The sequence below is a fragment of the Epinephelus fuscoguttatus genome, linkage group LG14 (genome assembly GCF_011397635.1).
Source record: "Epinephelus fuscoguttatus linkage group LG14, E.fuscoguttatus.final_Chr_v1".
Taxonomy (NCBI): domain Eukaryota; kingdom Metazoa; phylum Chordata; class Actinopteri; order Perciformes; family Serranidae; genus Epinephelus; species Epinephelus fuscoguttatus.
In genome coordinates, this window is record NC_064765.1 from 5,180,968 (window position 1) to 5,200,971 (window position 20,004).

The 20,004-nt window shown below is 43.5% G+C and overlaps 1 protein-coding gene across 1 annotated transcript; it reads right to left on the reverse strand.

Annotated features, from left to right (window-relative positions):
- Window positions 1-620: 620 nt before the first annotated feature.
- On the reverse strand, window positions 621-19,443 carry fbxo34 (F-box protein 34). The gene is made up of 3 exons (XM_049595303.1): window positions 19,244-19,443; window positions 13,260-13,438; window positions 621-4,981 (listed from the first exon to the last, which is right to left on the reverse strand). Exons 2-3 carry the CDS (start codon window positions 13,355-13,357, stop codon window positions 2,932-2,934), a joined length of 2,148 nt encoding a protein of 715 aa, XP_049451260.1. The 5' UTR covers window positions 13,358-13,438; window positions 19,244-19,443; the 3' UTR covers window positions 621-2,931.
- Between the last annotated feature and the right edge of the window lie 561 nt (window positions 19,444-20,004).

A 20,004-nucleotide genomic window follows, 5' to 3' on the forward strand; every position in this document is an offset into this window, starting at 1 on the left:
AATGGCATATTCATTTGTTGAGTCATGTTATTTGTTTATTTTGGCAGCTTCTGTTCTCAATAACATTATACTTACTATTTTAAGTATTATGGGATTTGTCATTCCGAATAACATGATCAAATTTAAATCAGACTAATAACACTTTAATATTATTAAATTTAAATACAAATTATTCCTCTTAAATATGATTAATTAGAAAAATGACTATAATAATTATAATTAAATTTAAATATTGAGAAAATTAACACAAAAAAAATAAAAAAAAATTATTAAATTTGAATGAGAATATAACACTTAAATATGATTTATTTTAAATAAGAATAATAACAAATATGATTAAATTTAAATCATAAGAATAATACATAACTCTTGAAATTAAATAGGATAATACCACTTAAAAATATTAGTTTGATATGAATAACACTTAAATAATATGATTTAATTAAAATCATAAGAACAATACTTAAATAACACAAATTAATTTGAATAATGAGAATAATAAATATTTAATTTAAATCATAAGAATAATAACACTTAAATAATATGATTACATTTGAATAATGAGAATATTAACCCCATAAAATCTGTGGGACGCTGAAATAAAAGAAGAGTCGAGTCTGTTTTTAACCCAAAGAAGAACCAATGAAAAGCACTTTATTAAAGCAAAACATCTTTAACAGAAACAGCCGGCAGACAGAAAACCAACAAACCTTTTTTAAAAAAAAAAAAAAAAAAAATATCTCTGCAGGTCAAAGGCCGTTTGTTTATTTTTTTTTCCTCCCCTGATATTCTTTTTTAATATATATATATATATTTCTATATAATCTCTACAGTCACTTTGTAATATTGCAGCGTCTCCGAGACTCAAGGCCACGTTTCCTCTTTTCCCTTCACTGATACAACAACACTCGGTCCTGTTAAAGATGATTATCACTCAGCCGCAGCCCATAAACTCTTCATGACTTATGTACAAATGTAAACACAAACAAGGTGCAGATAAAGTTCATCTACTGTGGATTCATATTCGCTCCAAGCACGGCGCCCACTGAAGCTCCGCCTCCCCACACATCACCATCATATTTATGTTTTCTTTATGTCTCGTTTTGTTCGAAGAGATTAAAGATGTAAAACAGAAGAGAGGCAGACTGAGGGATTCAGTTTCACTCTGAAGACATTAAAATAAAATCGAACGTGGTGATAATTAAATGTTCAAACACTGCGAGAGAAAAGCCGCCTGTCTCTTTCTTATCAAACCTCTGATATTTGATCTGTGATGACTTGATCGTACTCACAGGCTGTTACTTAAACGCACCGTCTGACTGACTGTCCTCCATGTGAGACATCGTCCATGAACACGATGATGACGATAAATTAGATCTGGGATCGGTGGAGGTGACAAATGAAAAGCTAAACTGTCTGCTCTTTTTTTCAGAGGATAAATATAATTTTTTTATACAAGTCTTTTATTCTGGAAGTCAAACAGGAACTAAACAACCACCCTTAAAACTCAATAAAACTCCACATTAAAAAGAAAAGATAGTTCGGATTTTTGAAGCACGGTTGTGCGGGGTATCAGTAGGTGGCAGTCGGCTCACCCCCAGTTTGGAGAAGCAGACAGCAGTACTAACATGGAAGCTAAGCAATGTACTGCTGTGAAGGGGTCAACAATAAAGCATATTTTAGCCACCTTAAAAAAGTCCCACCTTAAACAATCAATATCAGCTTAACAGTACGGTATAATGAGAGTATTTCCACCACTTTACCTTTCTGTCAGACTGCCCATCCAACAGGTAAGCTGTTAACGGCTTCAGTTGCACATCTATCCTCTCATCACAGTCACCAGACTCCATTGACAAAAACAGTCATTTTGAAAAACAGTGATTTTTACATCCCTGAAAACAGGAGCTGCTCATCTATCACTGCTTTGATTGGTTAGTTTGTCTTATTTGGTGAAATCGGTTAATCTAAACTGACATTTTTAAATGCTTAAGTCACATAAAAACACGAATAAAATAACTGATGGAGGCAGCAGCAGACCAGCAGCTCCTGTGTTCAGAGATGTTAAATCACTGTTTTTCTCAATGGAGTCTGGCTTTGAAGAGGGCGATGTAATGGCTTCAGTTCCCCGTTGGACGGTCTTACAGAAAGGAAAGGTAAAGAAAATACTCTGAGTATAGCGTACACTCTAACCCATTTTAATTGTTTCAGGTGGCTGAAATCCGTTTTGTTGCTGACCCCATCCACAGCAGTGCATTGCTGAGCTTCAAAGTCAGACTCCGGACTGCTTCTCCAAACTGGTGGCGTGCTGACTGACATTCACTGTAGGTAACACACTGACTGTGGTTAACGATCTTACACGACCCAACTTCAAAAAATCTGTAGTGTCTCTTTAAATCTTTACAGTAAAAACTTACAAGCATTGTCTCCTCCTGAAAGACTGATTTAATAACGGCTGATATGACCTCATGATGTCATCGTTCGTCAGATTGCACTCATTAATCGGAGACAACAGCCAGACGATGTTTTATAGATCTACATGTGGTTTTGAGAATTCAGCTCTGTTTTTAAACCTGCTCTGAAGTATCAGCTGATCATTACATTTGATCGACACTCACAGAAGAAGAAGAAGTCATGGTCGGGACCCTCCTCCCTCCACCTGCTGTTAACAACGGATTATTAACGAGATCAGCGATGAGCCGATCGACACTGACGGAGGCTGTGAGGAGGCGGGCGGAGCAGCAGGGGGCGCCACGCTGTTGAGTGACAGCATGAAGCAGCTCAGGTCACCTTAAAAAACAAACGTGTCAAAGGTCATAGACAAACCGGATGTTCTCAGGTTGACTTTAAACTCCAACGGAGCCGTTCAGATCTGACCTGCGTCATGGGAGCAGCTGAAGTTCATGTCACACACACTTGCGCACACACACACACTCAGTTGTCGTCGCGGTTCCTCCTGTAGATCGGCACGTTAATGCTGTGGAACGCCGGCACCCAGCGGTTGTCATGGAGACCCACATTGCAGCCGGGTGCATCCCTGTGGGCGCCGTGGCAACACATCCAGTACCCGGGACCGTACGGCAGCGCCTGGCAGTACGGCTTGTGGTGCCAGCGGCACAGCGACACATCGCCGCGGCCATACCGCTTCTTGCACTGCTTGCAGGGGTCATCGCGGTAACGGGGATCGGACACCCAGAGCGAGTCAGCGGGCCGCACGCCGTAGTTGTCGATGATGAACTTGAAGTAGTGGCAGGTGCACTTGAGGGCGGCGAGGGTCTGCGTGGGCAGCAGCAGGAAGATCTTGAGCAGCAGGTGATGCGGCAGCACGGCGAGGTACGGCTGCGGCTCCAGCAGCTGCTGCAGCCGCTGACGCATCTCCAGGAAGTCCTGTGAAGCAGACGCTCGCCGGCCCACAGGCGCTACAGCAGAGGAGGAGGCCGCACCGCCAGCTTCCTCCTCTTGAGCACTGTCAGCCTTTCTCCTCCTCCTCCTCTTCTCTGATTGGCTGCCAGAGTCACAGGGAGCAGGAGGGGTGCAGGGCTCAAGGTCCATGGTCATTCTGTGGTGTGGGGGGAGGGGCTCTGAGGCAGGAGGAGACAAGAACAACAGGCCAGGTGGAGGCTCCACCTCGTCAGGTGAAGGGGGCAGGGCTGCTGTGAGGGGCGGGGCTTCTGTCTGAGTCTCTGTGACAGTGCTCAATGTCTCTGGACCTGCAGCTACCCCGACCGCCTGGACCTCACCTGTGGGGGGTGTGGTCACAGCTGAGGCAGGTGTCCTGGGTGTTTCTGAGCAGCTGACTGGCTCTCTGCCCACACTCTGAGCTCCCGGCAGTGATGAAGATGATGATGATGATGATGACGACGATGATGATGACGATGATGATGACGATGACGGTGATGCAGGCTGGCAGTGGGCAGCGGTCTGGTCTCCAGCGGCGAGCAGGACTCGACCCACTGTCCTCCTCAGGCTGTTGCTCCTCGACAGATCTCCCTCCGTCCTCCTCTTCAGACACTCTGACTCCAGCTTGGCCACCATGTCTGACACCTTGACACTCTCAGGCTCCTCCCCCCTGACCTCTGAGCCCTCCCTGATCTCAGGGGGCGGAGCTCTGGACAGCGTGATGGTGGTGGAGCTCCTCTGGAGGGCGATCAGAGGTTTGGAGTCTGGCTGCTGCTCACTGGCTCTCTGCTCCAGGAACGCCACCATCTCCACCACCGACACCTTCTGATCCTCCTCCTCTGCCGTCGCCACCACCTCGTCTCCACACCGCCCGATGCTCGACCGCTGAGTCGAGTCAGAGCGCCGTGGAGACGGTTTGTGGGCATGTTGCTGTGTGTCCTGAACCCGGCTCCTCGGGTCCTGCTGGAGGTTCTGGTTGTTTCCCGACCTGCGGCGCCGTTTGGCGCTGCTGTTTTCCTCCCAGCTTCCCTTAGCCTTCCCAGCCCGCAAGAGTCCCGACATGGTGGCGTGGTTTGAACACACCGCTGGCGTCCTGTCCCTGGTGTCGGAGGCACTGGTTGAGGTGCGTTCAGTGCCTCCAGCACCCTCTGTAGGCTCACCATCTGAGGCGAAGATGGCGATCTTCTCCCGAACATGTCCAGGCTTGATTACAGTCCAGATATCCAGTGGAGCGTCAGCATCCTCCGTGGTGGTCTGGTACAGTCTGAGCGTGTCGTTCTCGCAGCCCGGCACTGTGGGAAGCTGCTGCAGAGCAACGACGGGCGACGCCTTCAGCCGGAGTGATGCCACGCTGCTGCTGATGTTGCTGTTTGCTGCGTTGCTGCGGCGGAGCGTGTTGGTGGAGATGACGCTCAACGGGAGGCGGCTGTTGCTGCTGCTGCCATGGTTACTGCTGCAGGTCCTCAGCAGCGCTCCCTGCTGGCTCACAAACAGGCTGCTCCGCTGGGACGTCTGAACACCGGACGCATCCAGACGCAACTCTGAGCGCACAAGCTTTGGATATGACTTCAGGTGCATGATGGTCCTGAGAGACAGAAAGACAGAAAGACAGAGAGATCAGAGACAGTGAGACAGGGAAAGAGACGGAGCGACATTTGAGTCCTAACAGGAGTTTTTCTGTCTCCACCTGAATGGAACAAACACAAAGTGAACCAACAGGTTGAGCTTGACTGAAGAAAATGAAGCAAACAGACACGTTTACAGTGACAGAGGTAAAAAAGACTTAAAGGGACAGTTCAGATTTTTGAAATGGGGTTGTTTGAGGTATTTACCTATAGTCAGTGTATTACATACAGAAGATAACAGCTGGCACATCCTCAGTTTGGAGAAGCAGCCTTGAGTCAGACACGGAAGCAACGCCATGTACTGCTGTGGATGGAGGCAGCAGCAAAACTTATTTTAGACACCTAAAAAATTATAATCAGTTTAACTGTATGCCATATTTAGAATATTTTCACAGCTTTACCTTTATGTCAGACAGCCTATTCTGAAAGGGAAGCTGTTAACATCTTCAATTCCACATCTACCAGACTCCATTGACAAAAACAGCAATTTTACTTTACTGGAAAAAGAGGTGCTGGTCTACCGCTGCTTAGTTTGTGTTACTGTGTGACTTTAATGAATCTGAATTAACCCTTTAAAACACAAGAGTCACACAATATCATAAACTAGCTAACTGATAGAGGCAGCAGTAGACCAGCAGCTCCTGTGTTCAGCAGTGTTAAATCACTGTTTTTCTCAATGGAGTCTGGCTTTGAAGAGAGAGATACAACTGACTCATTTTCTGTTGGAAATCACTGTCTGACACTAAAGTAAAGTGGTGAAAATACTCTAAATATGGCATACAGTTAAACTGATACTGATTTTTTTAGGTGTCTAAAATATGTTTTGTTGCTGCCTCCATCCACAGCAGTACATTGTTTAGCTTCCATGTTGGACTCCTGCCTGCTTCTGGGAGTGAGCCGACTGACATCTACTGTGACTAGGGCTGCTCCCAAACAGTCGTCCAGAAATCAAATCATTACATTAACATCAGAAACATGTGGAAGACTAGTCGACTAATGGACCTAAATGACGACTACTGGTCGACTAGAAAAGCTCCTAGTCAGGGGAGCAGCCTTAACTGTGACTATAGATAAGAACCCTACACAGCCCCACTAAACAATCTCTTCAGTAACTCAGGAGATGTGAAACCATCTGAAGCAGACTGAAGATATTTCGGAGCGTAATAATGTGTGTGTCACTCAGAGAGGTTAAAAACAGCTCGGGCCTTTCAAGGACAGATTTGTCTCTCAGGAGTGTGCAGACTGAAAACACACACACACACACACACCTCTGAACATCATGTGATCTCTCTCTTTTTATTATCAGAGCTGCGGGGTGAAGAATGCCTTATAAGCACTGGTTATTCAGACTGAGACTCACTGGTTTTACTGGAACACAGTGAGAGACTCTGCACACTCTTCCCATCACATCAGTGTTTACCACTACCCCAAACAGCCTTAGCCACAATGCTAATGTTGCTAACAGATGGTGTGTCTCTGTCACAAACCTGTCGCTGCATCTGCACGACTGCATATTCACCTCCTGGTGTTTTAACCACACGTCATTAGCTCAACGCTCAGACTGACAAACTGTTCACAGCTCTGGAAAAAGTGAAGCTTGAGTTGTGAGTTTTTTAACCTGACATGTTGGGGTTTTAAATGACAGCTGTGTCGGCCAATCACAGTCGGCTCCTCTCTGCCTCTTTTCATTTCACTGTTTGCAGTTGACCACGTGTGCACACATGTGCAGGACATTTTAACTACAGGATGACATCATGAACACACACACGGTGCAGCAGCATTACATCAGCTGCTCTCAGTTCAGTTTGGATCTGTCCCCCCACCCCCAACACACATAAACACTGAACAAAAAGTTCAATGCACTTTAATGTTTTTGTTTTTGTTCACGCTGATTTCAACAAATTTGCAACCAAAACTTGAGATAAATGTTTCTACTGAGCATGAAAAGTCTCAGATAAATTCAACCTGTAAAAAAGGAGCTGAAACAAAAGTGTTGCTTTTAAAGTTCTGTTCAGTGTGTGTAAAACAGCCGACTGTTAGCTGGCACAGTGAGACCTCGCCCAGAAATACACTGAACGAAAATTTAAATGCAACACTTTTTGGTCACAAATTTGTTAAAATCCATGTTAGTGATAGCTTCTCCTTTTCAAAGACAATCCATTCACCTGACAGGTGTGTTGTATCAAGATGCTGATTAACCTTTCGAAACCTGGAGTGACATCACTTTTCTTGTGCTGCTTTCAGATGCCTTTCGCAAGTGTAGCATTTAAATTTTTGTTCAGTGTATATCTGACACTGAATAAGGCTGCACATGAAGAATGTTTCTTTTTTTAATTAAGATTTTTGGATTTACTGATTAATTAATTAGTCTATAAAAACTGCGAAGATGTCTCAGAGTCCAACATGACGTCCTCAAGTGTCCAGAACAAAAAGAGATTCAGTTATAAATAGGGCTGTCGAAATTAAAAACACTGATTACTCGCGTTCTGTGGTGCCTTTTGACCCGGTGCATCACTGAAGGCCACAGTAGCACTTTTTAGACAGGAATTGTGCAAATTTGCAGGAAAGCCCAATCAGTCTTTTTTCAGCATTGGCAGTATAAAAACAAAATCAGGGAGTGCAGCAAAATGCCGCCTACCTACTTTTGTTTATACAGAATGTGCCTTTTTCGGGGCAATGGGGGGCGTGAGCAAGTAACAAAACGTGTAGCTCAGCGTGTGACGTAAACAGTGACGTGGGAGGGAAGCCACAGCTGGTCAGACCTTCGGCGATTCTCTCATAAGTCAGCCCGTTCTTCACCGTCCCCGTCATCTGACGGTTAATGGCCTCTTCGTTTGAGAGGACAAGGAGGGCGCGCAATTCCTTGTCTCCCCAGTTGCTCATCTTTACAGTGTCAGTCAGGTTTGCGTTTCCCTCTTGCTTCTAGCTGCTCGCTAATTCCTCTATCAGCTGTTTCCTGTTTGTCCACCACCAGTGGCTCGCACATGTGGCGTCATCAACAGCTCCTCCCACAAGTCATGAACAGCCCTCCCCACTGCGGAAGGCCGCCTCGGTCTTTTTAAACTAAAAAGGTTCCACCAATATGACTACCTCGGCCCCGTGAATGGAACATTTACATTTAAAAACGCCCAGATAGAAGTGTTGATAGGAGCGCTGTCCTCTGCAGTGTCTGCAGTCAGGAATTTTCGCACCATCAGAGAACTTCAAGCCTGAAATATCACGTCAACGCAAAGAGGTCCGAGCTAACACAGCCTCTGATGCCAACGCTAGCAGCCAGCCATGTCAAACCACACTCAACCAGGCGTTCAGACACAAACTGAGTCAGTCTGCCTGTGACCGACAAATGAACTCCCTTACAAAATGGACTGCAGACCAGTTTGGGTGGTCAAGGACAGGGGGACAACTGTGTCCAAAATCCAGCTGCTTTACTACGACATATCTGCCAACATTGATTTTAACTGAAATTTTCAAATACTTTCACAGCAAAAATTGAGGTATGCAATTAATTTAAATTAATCACAGAGCATGTAATTAATCAGACTTTTTTTTCAATCAAATGTCAGCCCTGGTTATAAAACATGGAAGTTTTTATTGATTTTTGACTAAGGATTAACAGCTGATCAGAACTGTTGCAGATTAACTTTCTGTTTACTGACTGATTTAAAAAGTTCTTGTTGATGTTTCAGTGGGACTTTAAGGAAGATAATCTTCATTTGCACCTCTTTAATATTATAATATTATTGTTTTTATTTTATTTGTTTTAATTAAAATATATTTTTTTATTTTTATTTATTTTATGTTTTTCTGATTTTTACAACATTGTAAAATTGTGACTTTTTCAGGTGGAGGTTTTAAATAAGCCCACTCAGTTTTCGGCCTCTCACTGCACCGTATACAAATTGTTATTTTTGTCATGTTATACATTTCTGTCTATTTGAATTTGAACCTCACTGTTGACCACTAATGTTTACTCTCAGTTAACCTGCTGACATTCCTGTAATGTGTGCTTTAGGTTTTGGCATCTTACTGATAATCTTTGTTGATATTCTGTGTTTTATTTTGCACTCTGTGTTCTGCTGTTTCTCTCTGGATCAATAAAGCTGATCTGATGTCACGTGTCTACTAACAGCCATAAGTAGACGGACATTTTGACTTCCAGTAAGTGTCCCAGTAAGACACTCCAGTGTGTCACTGACAGCACCAGGACCTCCCCTGAGTGGAATGCAGGTGTTATTAAATACACCTGTGCTCTTCCTACTATGACGTGTCAAAATGTCTGCCAGAAGAAGGTATATTGTTTCAAGATTTTTACTGTTTACACATTTAAACTCTTGTTTCTGTCTGACCTCTGACCTTGATTTGTATGTGTGTGTGTGTGTGTGTGTGTGTGTGTATTATATAACAGTGTTTCTGGCTCTGATTAGTCTCTCTGACTTCATATTGTGTAATCCTAATTGTTCCCAGTCACAGCGATGATGACTTCATCCATGTTCACTCTGCAGCTGCCGCTCCTATAAAGACCCCCTCCAATGAAAACTGAGTGTTTAACCTTGTTAACGTGTCCATGTGATGTTTTTATGTGCTACATATGATGAGACACATGAGCGGTTAATGCCACGGCTGCATTTCCCCCTCAGAGCTGCAGTGTCCCAGTGACAGTCTCACAAACACAGATTCAGCTGTGCAGGTTTGTTACATCACAAATCTAAAGAACCAATCCTGTCAATCTGAAGGGCGGAGCTTTCCATATCATTAGCATAATACTACTGCAACATGAGGGCTTTAAGAGAAGAAGCAGGTGCTAAGCAGGTGATATTGTATGTGAAGACAAAGGAGTTGAAGCGCTGCTGGGTCTTAAGGCCACTACCCCTTAGCCCTTGGCCCTACCCGTAGCCCTTGGCCCTCGAAATGAAGCAACAAGGGGTAGGGGTTGAAATATTTCCTTAGGAATTGGGACACCACTCACTACGTCACTGTCAACTATTTTAAACAGGAAGCCACGAGTCATCTACATTTCCAACCAGCATCTACAACATAACAGTAACATTAACTACTATTGTGCTTGCTACTAACGTACCATTAGAGTAATAAGATAAGTACAAAAGGGGACTTCTGCTAGCTAGCTAGCTAGCTAACCAGCTAACATTACGAGGCAGCATAGTTATACTAGCTGGCATTATCGTAATGTGAAAAATCCGACAATTTTGCAGACCAGGACAGATGACAGACACCAGATAGTGCGAGCTAGCTAGCTAACAAGCAACCTGACGACGATAACATTTGCTAGCTGGCTAGCTTTCTGTCATCTCCAATCTAGACATCGTGAATAGCAATAAAAACGTTTTTTTCCACATCTCCTTCTCAGTGGTAGCCATGGTGACGTCTACCCCTCGCTGGCAAATCAGCATCTGAAATACCTCACTCTGAAGGGCTAGTTTCATATGCCCCCTACCCCTACACGCAAAAAGGAACTGGGACACCCCTACCCCTCGCTGGAACGCGCAAATCTAGGGGTAGGGCCAAGGGGTAAGGCTAAAGGGGGGTATTGGGACGGGCCCTTAGTCGTCATCACATACAGATGTCTTTGGATACTTCAGGTGCACTTTGTTTACTCCATCTTGTGAAACACGACTAAAATATACTCTAAATCAAAAAATATAAAATGCAAGTCCCCTTCGAAAACAACCCAAGGCACACTGTAGGGTTTGTGCAAAAATTGAAATGCCTTTATTTTACATGGCAATATAGATTAAAAAGACCAACGGGTTGCACCAACATGCACAGATAAGTGGAGCTACAGTTATAGCTCGACTAGACCATTCAACTGGACTGCTGTCCTTATCCCAGTATACAAGCACGGGAGGGGAATCCATTTATTGACCGCATTGTGTCCGACTCTGCTAGGACAGGTGGCGATATGCCCTGTTTCAAACAATCCACAAACAAGTTAGCTACAGTTAGCTAGCAGCTAACTGGTACCATGGTGGACAACTTTCAGGCTCTGTACATTTTGTCCGTCCAAAAATGCACGGCTCTAGATGTAGATTTCACCATGTTGTTATTAGCTTCTTCTTCTATTATGCATTTGATGCTTTCGACTTCTGGGTCAAAGCCCAGGGCTGACACTGTGGAGCATGCGCCAAGTGCCTCGGCCAGTTTGGGTCCAGTTAGCTGTATACATGCAGGAGGAACTCAACTCCCAGTTGGATTATCTGGGCATCTTAGTCCATTTTAGAAGTAAGTGTGGGAGCAGTAACGAAACCCATTCCATGTTGGTAAAAGAAGGGTAAGAGGAAGAAAGAGTAGATCTGCTTCCATCCTCTTGACAGAGTTCATATTTACTTTTTATGTGGGGAAAAAAACATGTTGAGCAAAATACAATACATAAAATATTTTTACATTAAAACGTGTCTGCAGGGGACTTTAAAGTTCCCAAAACTTTACATTTAATGTCTACATCCTGTCTGGTTTATTAAGAACAGCTGGATGTTTATGCTCGTTAACCAGCCTCGTCACTCATTCATCATTTTATATATAGTGTCGGAGTCTTTTTGTTCTGGATGTTAAACTCTTCCTTCATGCAGTGTTATGAATCTGGTAAATATGAGGTGTCCTGTTGGCCGAGGAGTTAAAACACAAACAGTGTGATTCACATGTTTGCTGTCTTTTCTCTGTAACGAAATGAAATGAAGACGCCTGTGAAACATGTTTCAGTGTTTGAATTTGCTGCATGTTTCTGCCTCAGTCTGATGTATAAAGTTGAGTGTGGAGGTTCATGGAGGGGAGCAGTCGCTGTAGGATTGTGTAACAGTCATGACTCACTTTTCAGTTACATCATCAGCGATGTCATCCTACAGAACAAAGTCGAAACATCCACTGTGAGTTTCTAAAACTGAGGATTGAATGTGTTTTATATTTTTCATATATAAGTCAACTCAAACTTTATATATGATGTCCACACAGAAACACACCATCAACATATACCGATAAAAACTAAAGTTTAAAGACCTCTGAAAACTCACCTGTGCTCTCAGCCTTCAGGTTCAGACAGAAAGTGAAGCACATTGTTCAGTCATGTTGAAACATTTTTAAAGTGTACGTCAGTTTGTGCCTCACAGGTGAATTCTGTTTCATCTCATCTCTGAACTGACTTTTACAATCATCGCAAAAAACATGCATTGGTGCATCGCAATAAAGCAGGCTGCACCCGGTGAAAGCATGGATTCCTCCAGAGAACAAGCTGCAGCTGGAACCTCACCTACAAAGTTAAAAGGACTTCTCACTGAAGTGCAACTGCAGCGCACAGACACTAAGAGTGAAAGTCTCCCGGAGCGTTTGTCAAAAGAGCAGCAAGACAGCACCACTCTGGTTTACTTTTTGTCCCCACCCAAGCGTGATGTGTCAGGATTATCAACACGCAGAACGTGTTTCTGTTGATAGCAGTCACTGAAACTTTCTGCTCCGCCGCTGATGATACTGCATGCATCATCTGACATTATTATTCCGCTGTTTTATATTTACTTTACTTTCACAGGCATGAGCGAGAAAACAGCTTAAACTAACATTACAGTCCATTGTGATAGTCTGTGACCTCTGTTACAGTAAATCATTCGTGATTGATTTTCCTCGCCCCACACTGATGCAAAACAAAATCCACTCATGTTGTTCCAAAGTTGTATAACTGCCTAGAGTTGGTTCGTGTTCTCACGGCACCATTAACAAGCGGACCAGCGGAAAGCTGCTCTTGACTGGTCGGAATTTCCACGTGCAAAAAATCCAGGAAGTAAAGCAAACGTTGAAGAAGAGTACACTTGCAAGATAAATGAGCCACTTTCTAATCTCACAATGGAGGGACAACTACGCAGGTTGATTTTAGCGCTGCTCATTGTGGACTATATTGCTGTCATTGTTCATTTTAGTCAAAGCATACAGTTTGACAGTTAGTCAAGAAATAATCATTGGATTAATCGATAAAAAATTTATCGTTGGGTGCAGCCCTGAATCACGCTGCCTCGAACACTCACTTTGCATTCTGTTTGAACACAGCTAGACAAATACTACAATACCCATGAGCCTCAACTGCTGTTGCCATGGAAAAGCGCCTGGTCAGAGGTGGGGTGACTTAAGAACGAGCTCTATGTTTGGCTGTTTGGGAGTCGCAGTGACTTCAGTCTTTATGTCCACAGGCGTCTCGTAGCTTCGACTTTGAACTGACTTTGTGTTAAAAAGTAAGTTTACCTCCAGACTGCGTGCTGATTGGCTGGTAGTGTTTGGGGGAGTGGTCCTGGTTTGAGTGACAGCTCCTCTGATCCTTCAGCTTCACATCTCTCAGACATTCACTGTGACTCCTCCCAGACAGGAAACAGAACCACACGCCGTCTGTCTGGCTCCACCCCCTCAGGACGCACACACACCCTCTGCAGAAAAACACACACAATCGGGCTTTAACATACAAGGACTTTGCCTCGGTGATTTGGTGCATAACAAGAATATTTTCTCCAATTCTGTCAGTCACAGCCCTTTTACACAGAGATCGCACTATAAGGCCACGAAGTCCCTTCTTTACACCTCCTTTGCATTTTTACAGAGAACCATCCATACTCGTCCATTGCGAGACTTTCTAAGTGAGCGACAGGGATAAATAGAAACTGGACATCTGACTAAAGTTCTTGGAGTTGGTTTCGGATACCTCATCAAAACACAGACACGAATCTCATGCTGGCAACTTAAAAAAAACAATGAAATAATCCATACTCTATGTACACAACACAGGCTAGTCATTTTATAAACCCCACGTGGAACAGGCCACAATACATCAAGAATATTCGATATATCACACACCCCTAGTGGTTAATTCGTCCTTTTAATAAACAAACATGATAAAATCTTAATCAAATTATCATCGGATAACTTACGAAATATCAGTTGGATTTGGCGCAGAACGTGTCTTAACGAGAAATGCTGGTTCAGCCGGTTTGGATAAAATCAAACTGGTATAAGCTTGTACACCAGACCGGACCAGCTAAACAGGAAATCAACCCAACTGTAATACCCAGCCCTCAGGTTGCAGCAAAATACCAGTCTCAAGGTACACCATCATATAAACGTTGACGGTTATCATACTGTGTACATTTGCTTATCTACAATATTGGGGAAAGAAATTGCAACTGGACGCAGAATCTCCCCTTTATTTTAGTTATTTTCAAAATGTAGACTTTTTACACAAACATCCATTAACAAAATGGTTTCAACTTTCAAGTTTAAATTATAGCAATAAAACATTTGTTCAAACCAAAATGCCCGTCTGTTTTTATTCCCTTAAGGCTCATTCTGATTGGTAATAATATATATTCTGTATAACCATAATACCGTGAAACCGCAATATTATCTGAGACAGTTATCGCACCCCGAAAATCTCATACCCTTGCACCCTGCCCAGCGCAAATGTTGGACCGCAACAACAACAAATGCTTCAGCAGCAGCAGCAGCACAACTTCCAGCTGCTTCTATAAAGTGACACCCAGCAGCTGCTGTCAGACTCAGCTCTGCTTACACACAGAGTGCGTGTGTGTGTGTGTGAGTCGGTCAATGAGCCTATCAGCAGCTAGAACTCTCTCCTGCTGTCTATATAAGGCAGCAGGTGATCAATGGGTCCGCAGAGCCCACGCTGTGCTCAGACCATCACATGACTCTGTACTGGTGTGGGTGTGTTGCTACTGGTTACCCCTGAAGATTCTCTCACACACTCACTCACACACACACACACACACACACACACACACACTGTACAGCACATTCCTCTGCTGGTAGAATTAGCTCAATGCTACATGCTAACAGGTGTACAGACGTCTGTCTTATGAGGAACGTCTGAGGGGGAAATAATGTGACTCCACCCGTCTGGCTGCAGCAGGTCATTAAAACAAACTCTACACAGTGTCAGCAGGGTCACTAACTACCCAGAATTCCTCACTGCCCTGGGAAGCTGACACTGGACCTGTAATTAAACCCCTTCCTCACCTCAGTCTGCTCCTGTGACCTCTGACTCACGCTCCCAATCGTCCAATCACAGTTCAGGTTATTATATATAATACATGACTGTTACATAGCCGGAGGTGTGAATGAAAGAGTCTACCCCAGTGCACCATGGGACATGTAGGACATCTCCACCTCTGCTGCTCACATTTTGTGCTTTCTGTTTTTAACTCGTCCAGCTGTCTGAGTCATGTGACTGTGTTTACAGGCCTGCGTGGCCTGTGATTGGTCAGGGTGAAACAACAGGAGCAGACTCGGTTCCTCTGAAACTCGTCTCGGCCTGTTCAGCCAGACGACCACACCCTCCACTGCTTCAACCACAAGGCATGCTGGGAAAACACCACAACGCCCAGTGTGTGTGTGTGTGTGTGTGTGTGTGTGTATGTGTGTGTGTGTGCCAGGCAAAGAATAAGGTCAACACACAACTCTCCCTCTGTCTCCGGTGCTGTTTCAGCTGAGCGCTCACCTGCAGGCGGGTCTTTGATTGTGTGACTGACACACAGCCAATCAGCTCATTGTGTGAACCTCAGCACATGAACCTAACAACATACGGCTAAAGGTTTAAAGCCAGCAGAGACTCACCTGCAGCGACAGCAGCATGAAAGTAAAAACTGTACACTAACATACCTGCACATGTCTGAACAGGAGCAGCTGATACACAGCAGACAGGTTCCTCTACCAGAGGGTTTTTATCTGTTTCTGTCTCAGCTGAAAATATTGAAGCAGATTGTAGTATTTACACTCAGAACCACAGCAGGTCTGATATCAGCTAAACCAATAAAAATAATAGTAATGATGATGACGATGTTCTCAGACATGTATTTAATGGTGCATGTTTGAGGAAACAGTTCAAACACTACAGATTCACTTCTTGATGTTGTTAAGCTCACTGCTGATGCTATGAAACTTTAAAAATAAAACTAGGAAGTGACCCCTTAGGTGGAGAAAGTGAAATCAGAGTTGCGATAAACTAACGAGAAACCATCAGTAACTATGTTTACATGCACAGTTAAATCTAACTACAGATACAGCTCAACTCGGCCATTCAGTCCTTGTCCCAGTATACAAGCACAGGAGGAGAATCGATTTATTGACAGAAGTACGTCCGACTCCTCTACGATAGGTGGAGATATGCCCCCTTTCAGCTTGTTAGCATTGGACCTGTTTCCGGATGACCAATTACGTCACAGCCCAAACAACAGAACGTTGTCCATCTCGCCATTCCGTGTTTTCCTTCAGTAAAAACTAAGATGATCTCTCATTTCTTTAGTTTGTGAACAACAACAGTAACTCAGAGTGAGATTCAGATTCTGTTATAATATTAATAGTTCAACAAATAAAATCTCCCACTAATTACACATTTAAACAGCTCCCAAATACAAAAAATGTCCAATGGGATCTATATATATATAAATCCTAAATGATTGAGTTGGGTTTTTTTCCACCTGGACCTTTATGCTCTGCCATTTCTCCTCTAATCATCACGCTGTAACCTGTGACAGGCTGTTATGATACCACAACTATCACACAGTCACATATATGGAGTTTATTCAAGTAGGTTTACATTACCAAACATTTATGACAAAATCACTTGATGACACCAACTCCTGTGCGCGCACGGTGAGAGAGGAGAGAAGGAGCCACTGACTAAGTTCCCTCTGAGCGGTAAGTCACTAAAAGAGTCTGAGAAGTCCGGGGCTGTTCATGAAACATTCAGGACGCCACAGTTTATTCCACACTACTGAAGCTGCTCCTCTTTTTGGAACCACCGCAGAGATGATGATAATTTCACTTTCAGACATGCTTGTTGTTGCTGCGGTTAACAGTATGGTGTCAATATGTCAACAAGTTGAAATATTTCGAGTATCATGATATAAATTCTTCATATCATATTAAAAATTATACCGGTATTATTGTGGACGAGATGATATGGCACATCCCAAGCGCAGCATGAACTGTGTCTCCTCGTCTGTCCAAAAATGCATGGGTCTGGATGTAGATTTTGCCACAATGTTAACGACGTCTTCTTCTGTTAGACATTTAATGCTATTCGACTTCTGGGTCAAGAAACTGTGGAGCATGCTCAGAGATTCTGTAACTGCGCTGCCTATTTCTCACCTCAGATGTTGTCAGAAACATACTTTAGTGTACTGTTCTGCTGTGAAATGAAGAATCTGGCAGTCATGTTGGCAGGTTCTAATGGTGTGTTAATATTATTGTGCATCCCTGGTTTGCATACTTGAACAATTCACCCAAAACAGTCTGCATTCACATACTATTTAATAATAAATGCTTTGCAGTCTTTGTATTTTAAAAACTGCATTCATTAATGACATAATTGATCTGAAAGCACCGTACAGTCTCCTGTTGCACTGTGTTTTTATAAATGTCATGGAGCAGCCTCTCTGCTGCACCGTTAGCTCTGGGACAAGATGCTGAGTGGACCGGGCGCAGGTTTATTTTTAGGTGAAACAGACTGAGCAGAGAATCATTTTCCTCACCACAGGGTTGGTTTAGGTTGTTTCATGCTGCAAGGTGTTGGTCAGCTATTGTTAACGTTACTGCCGATCGCTGCTCTGCTCCGTTGACATTCGTCTCTGGGTGGCAGCATAGAAAATATTCGTATGTGCTGCATGTTCGCCTCGCAAAAGTAATTAAATAGACATTAAATTAAAACAAGCTCACAACCGCTATCATTTTTGTGAGGATAACTTACAAGTTAACTGTAAATGTTGCATATAGAAATATTGTAAATATTTTGAGGGCCCAATAATAATAGTAGTAGTAGTAGCCGGTTATAAGAAATATGACATCTGCTTATGTCTTTCAAGCATCTGAATCATTTGTACACGTTTTTGTCTGAGTCACTCCCAGATATCATGAATAAAAGAGGTTTCTGTGTAAGATATTTCTTCATGGTGTGAAATGACAAAATTCCCAGGTGCAAAAACAAAACTAAACAAAAAAAACTGTGCAGTTCTCTAAATTAATGCAAAATACTTCACAGAACTTTTATCGTTATGAATCATAATCAAGTACAGATTTGTTGTGGGTTTTTTGAGCCAATGTTGATCATAATGCAGGTGAGGCAGAACCTCCTCACAGCGAGTCAGTGAAACCTGACAGAAACTAACTACAGTCCTCCAGCAGTGACCAGTGTGAACCAGCTCTACCAACCTCCAGCTGCAGGTCAGAGCACAATAACAACCTGCAGACATCTTTTAAGAGACTGACTGACAGACAGACAGACAGACAGACAGCTGCTGAGTCTGCAGTCTGAAGCTAACATCTCTATATTCCCTTAATATCAGACACATTTAACAAATGCCTTCATAGTGATTTAAAACAAGTACAAACATTCATATGTGTCTCTTGATATAAACTAACATTGCCAAAGATTGGTGAGAGCTATCTGCGCAGTCAAGGGTGCAAAATCACGAGGGGAGATGAACGTTTCAAATGCAATATGAATGTTAAACATCCATTGAGCCTCTGCGGATATATCGATGTCTAAAGTCAGTAAAACTGGCTGGGCCGCAAATTTGAGGGCGTAGCGTCAGTCTGCAGTGAGTATAACATTAGTTATAAACTGTAGGTGGCTGATGTCTACATAACAAGCTGCAGGGACACAAACACTGAGCATGTGACCTGAAGAAAAACACTACTGAGAACATAAAACCCTCTGAAAGCTCTCCTTACTGAGTCATAATAAGAGGATACTGATGTGGGGACAAACAGTAGATATGCTCCCCAGGTCTGCTAGCTAATACAGCTGCTATCTGAGGCTTCAAACAGCTGCTGTAAACCTCAGTCTGAGGCCTCATCACTGTCTGCCAGCTAATGTCAGTTAGCATACTGCAGTTAACAGGCGGTTAAACTCACTGATAACAAACAAACAAGCAGCTTGTAACTACAGCTGGGTCCCGAAACAAGTCGCCAAACTTTACTAGCCGCAGCGCTAACTAGCATGCTACTAGCCGCGGCCGTCTGAAGCTATGATACACCTGGCTAACTGACTAGCCTCTGCGGCTAACTACCACTCAGCTGCGGGGAAGGAAAACAGCGCGTCGACATTTATAAAATAGTGATTAATCAGTAAATGTGAACGTGTTTGTGTGAGTTTGTTTTCACACAAACAGCTTTAGCATCAGAAGCTAACAGACCGAGAAGAGGCCGAGGGTCAAACTAACCTGGAGGAGGAAATATCTCCGGAAAAAAACCTGCTGGCAGCGACGAAAACCGCCAAACTCTTGTTTCCCCGGTGAGTCCCGTTAATCTCAAACACTCCGGGTGTCGGTTCCTTCCGTTAGCTGTTGATTAAATGTTGTTTTAAAATGTTAAATCGGGTTTAAAACGGTGCACCTCTTCTCCTCTGACTCCTCTAACAACTACTGACCGAGTGCTGCGACGTAACGTCCAGCTGGAGCAGCTGCGTCATGACGTAGTCAAGGCTGCCAAAGATCGTCTATATGCAACAGGATAGTTTATACTGGTGGAACTAATGTATCAAGGGACTGTTCGTTATTTGTGAGAGGGGAAGGGGTGGTGCAAAAAGGTGGAGGCGTGTCAAATATTTTTCTAAGCACTGGGGAGGGACTTTTGTTTTCTGATTTGGCCAAAGGGAGGAGCATACAACTCTAAATGGCTGTATTTTGTATTTATTTTACTGCAGATATTTAAAGAAAACATGCCTTCTAAACGCACCCGCAGATTTAAGCAGGATTTATACTTGTGCATCAGCTGTTGTGAGCCGTTGTACTTGTGCAGTGGTGTGTCTGTGTCACTCTGCAGTTACACCTCCAAAACACTAGTCAGTTTGTGAAATGCTGTAAAGTTTACTTGATTCTAAACACACATTAAACACACATTAAACATGGCCTAATAGAGACAGTTTCAAACACAAGTACACAGATCAGCTTCACTATAACTCGCAGCATTCACAGACAAACAC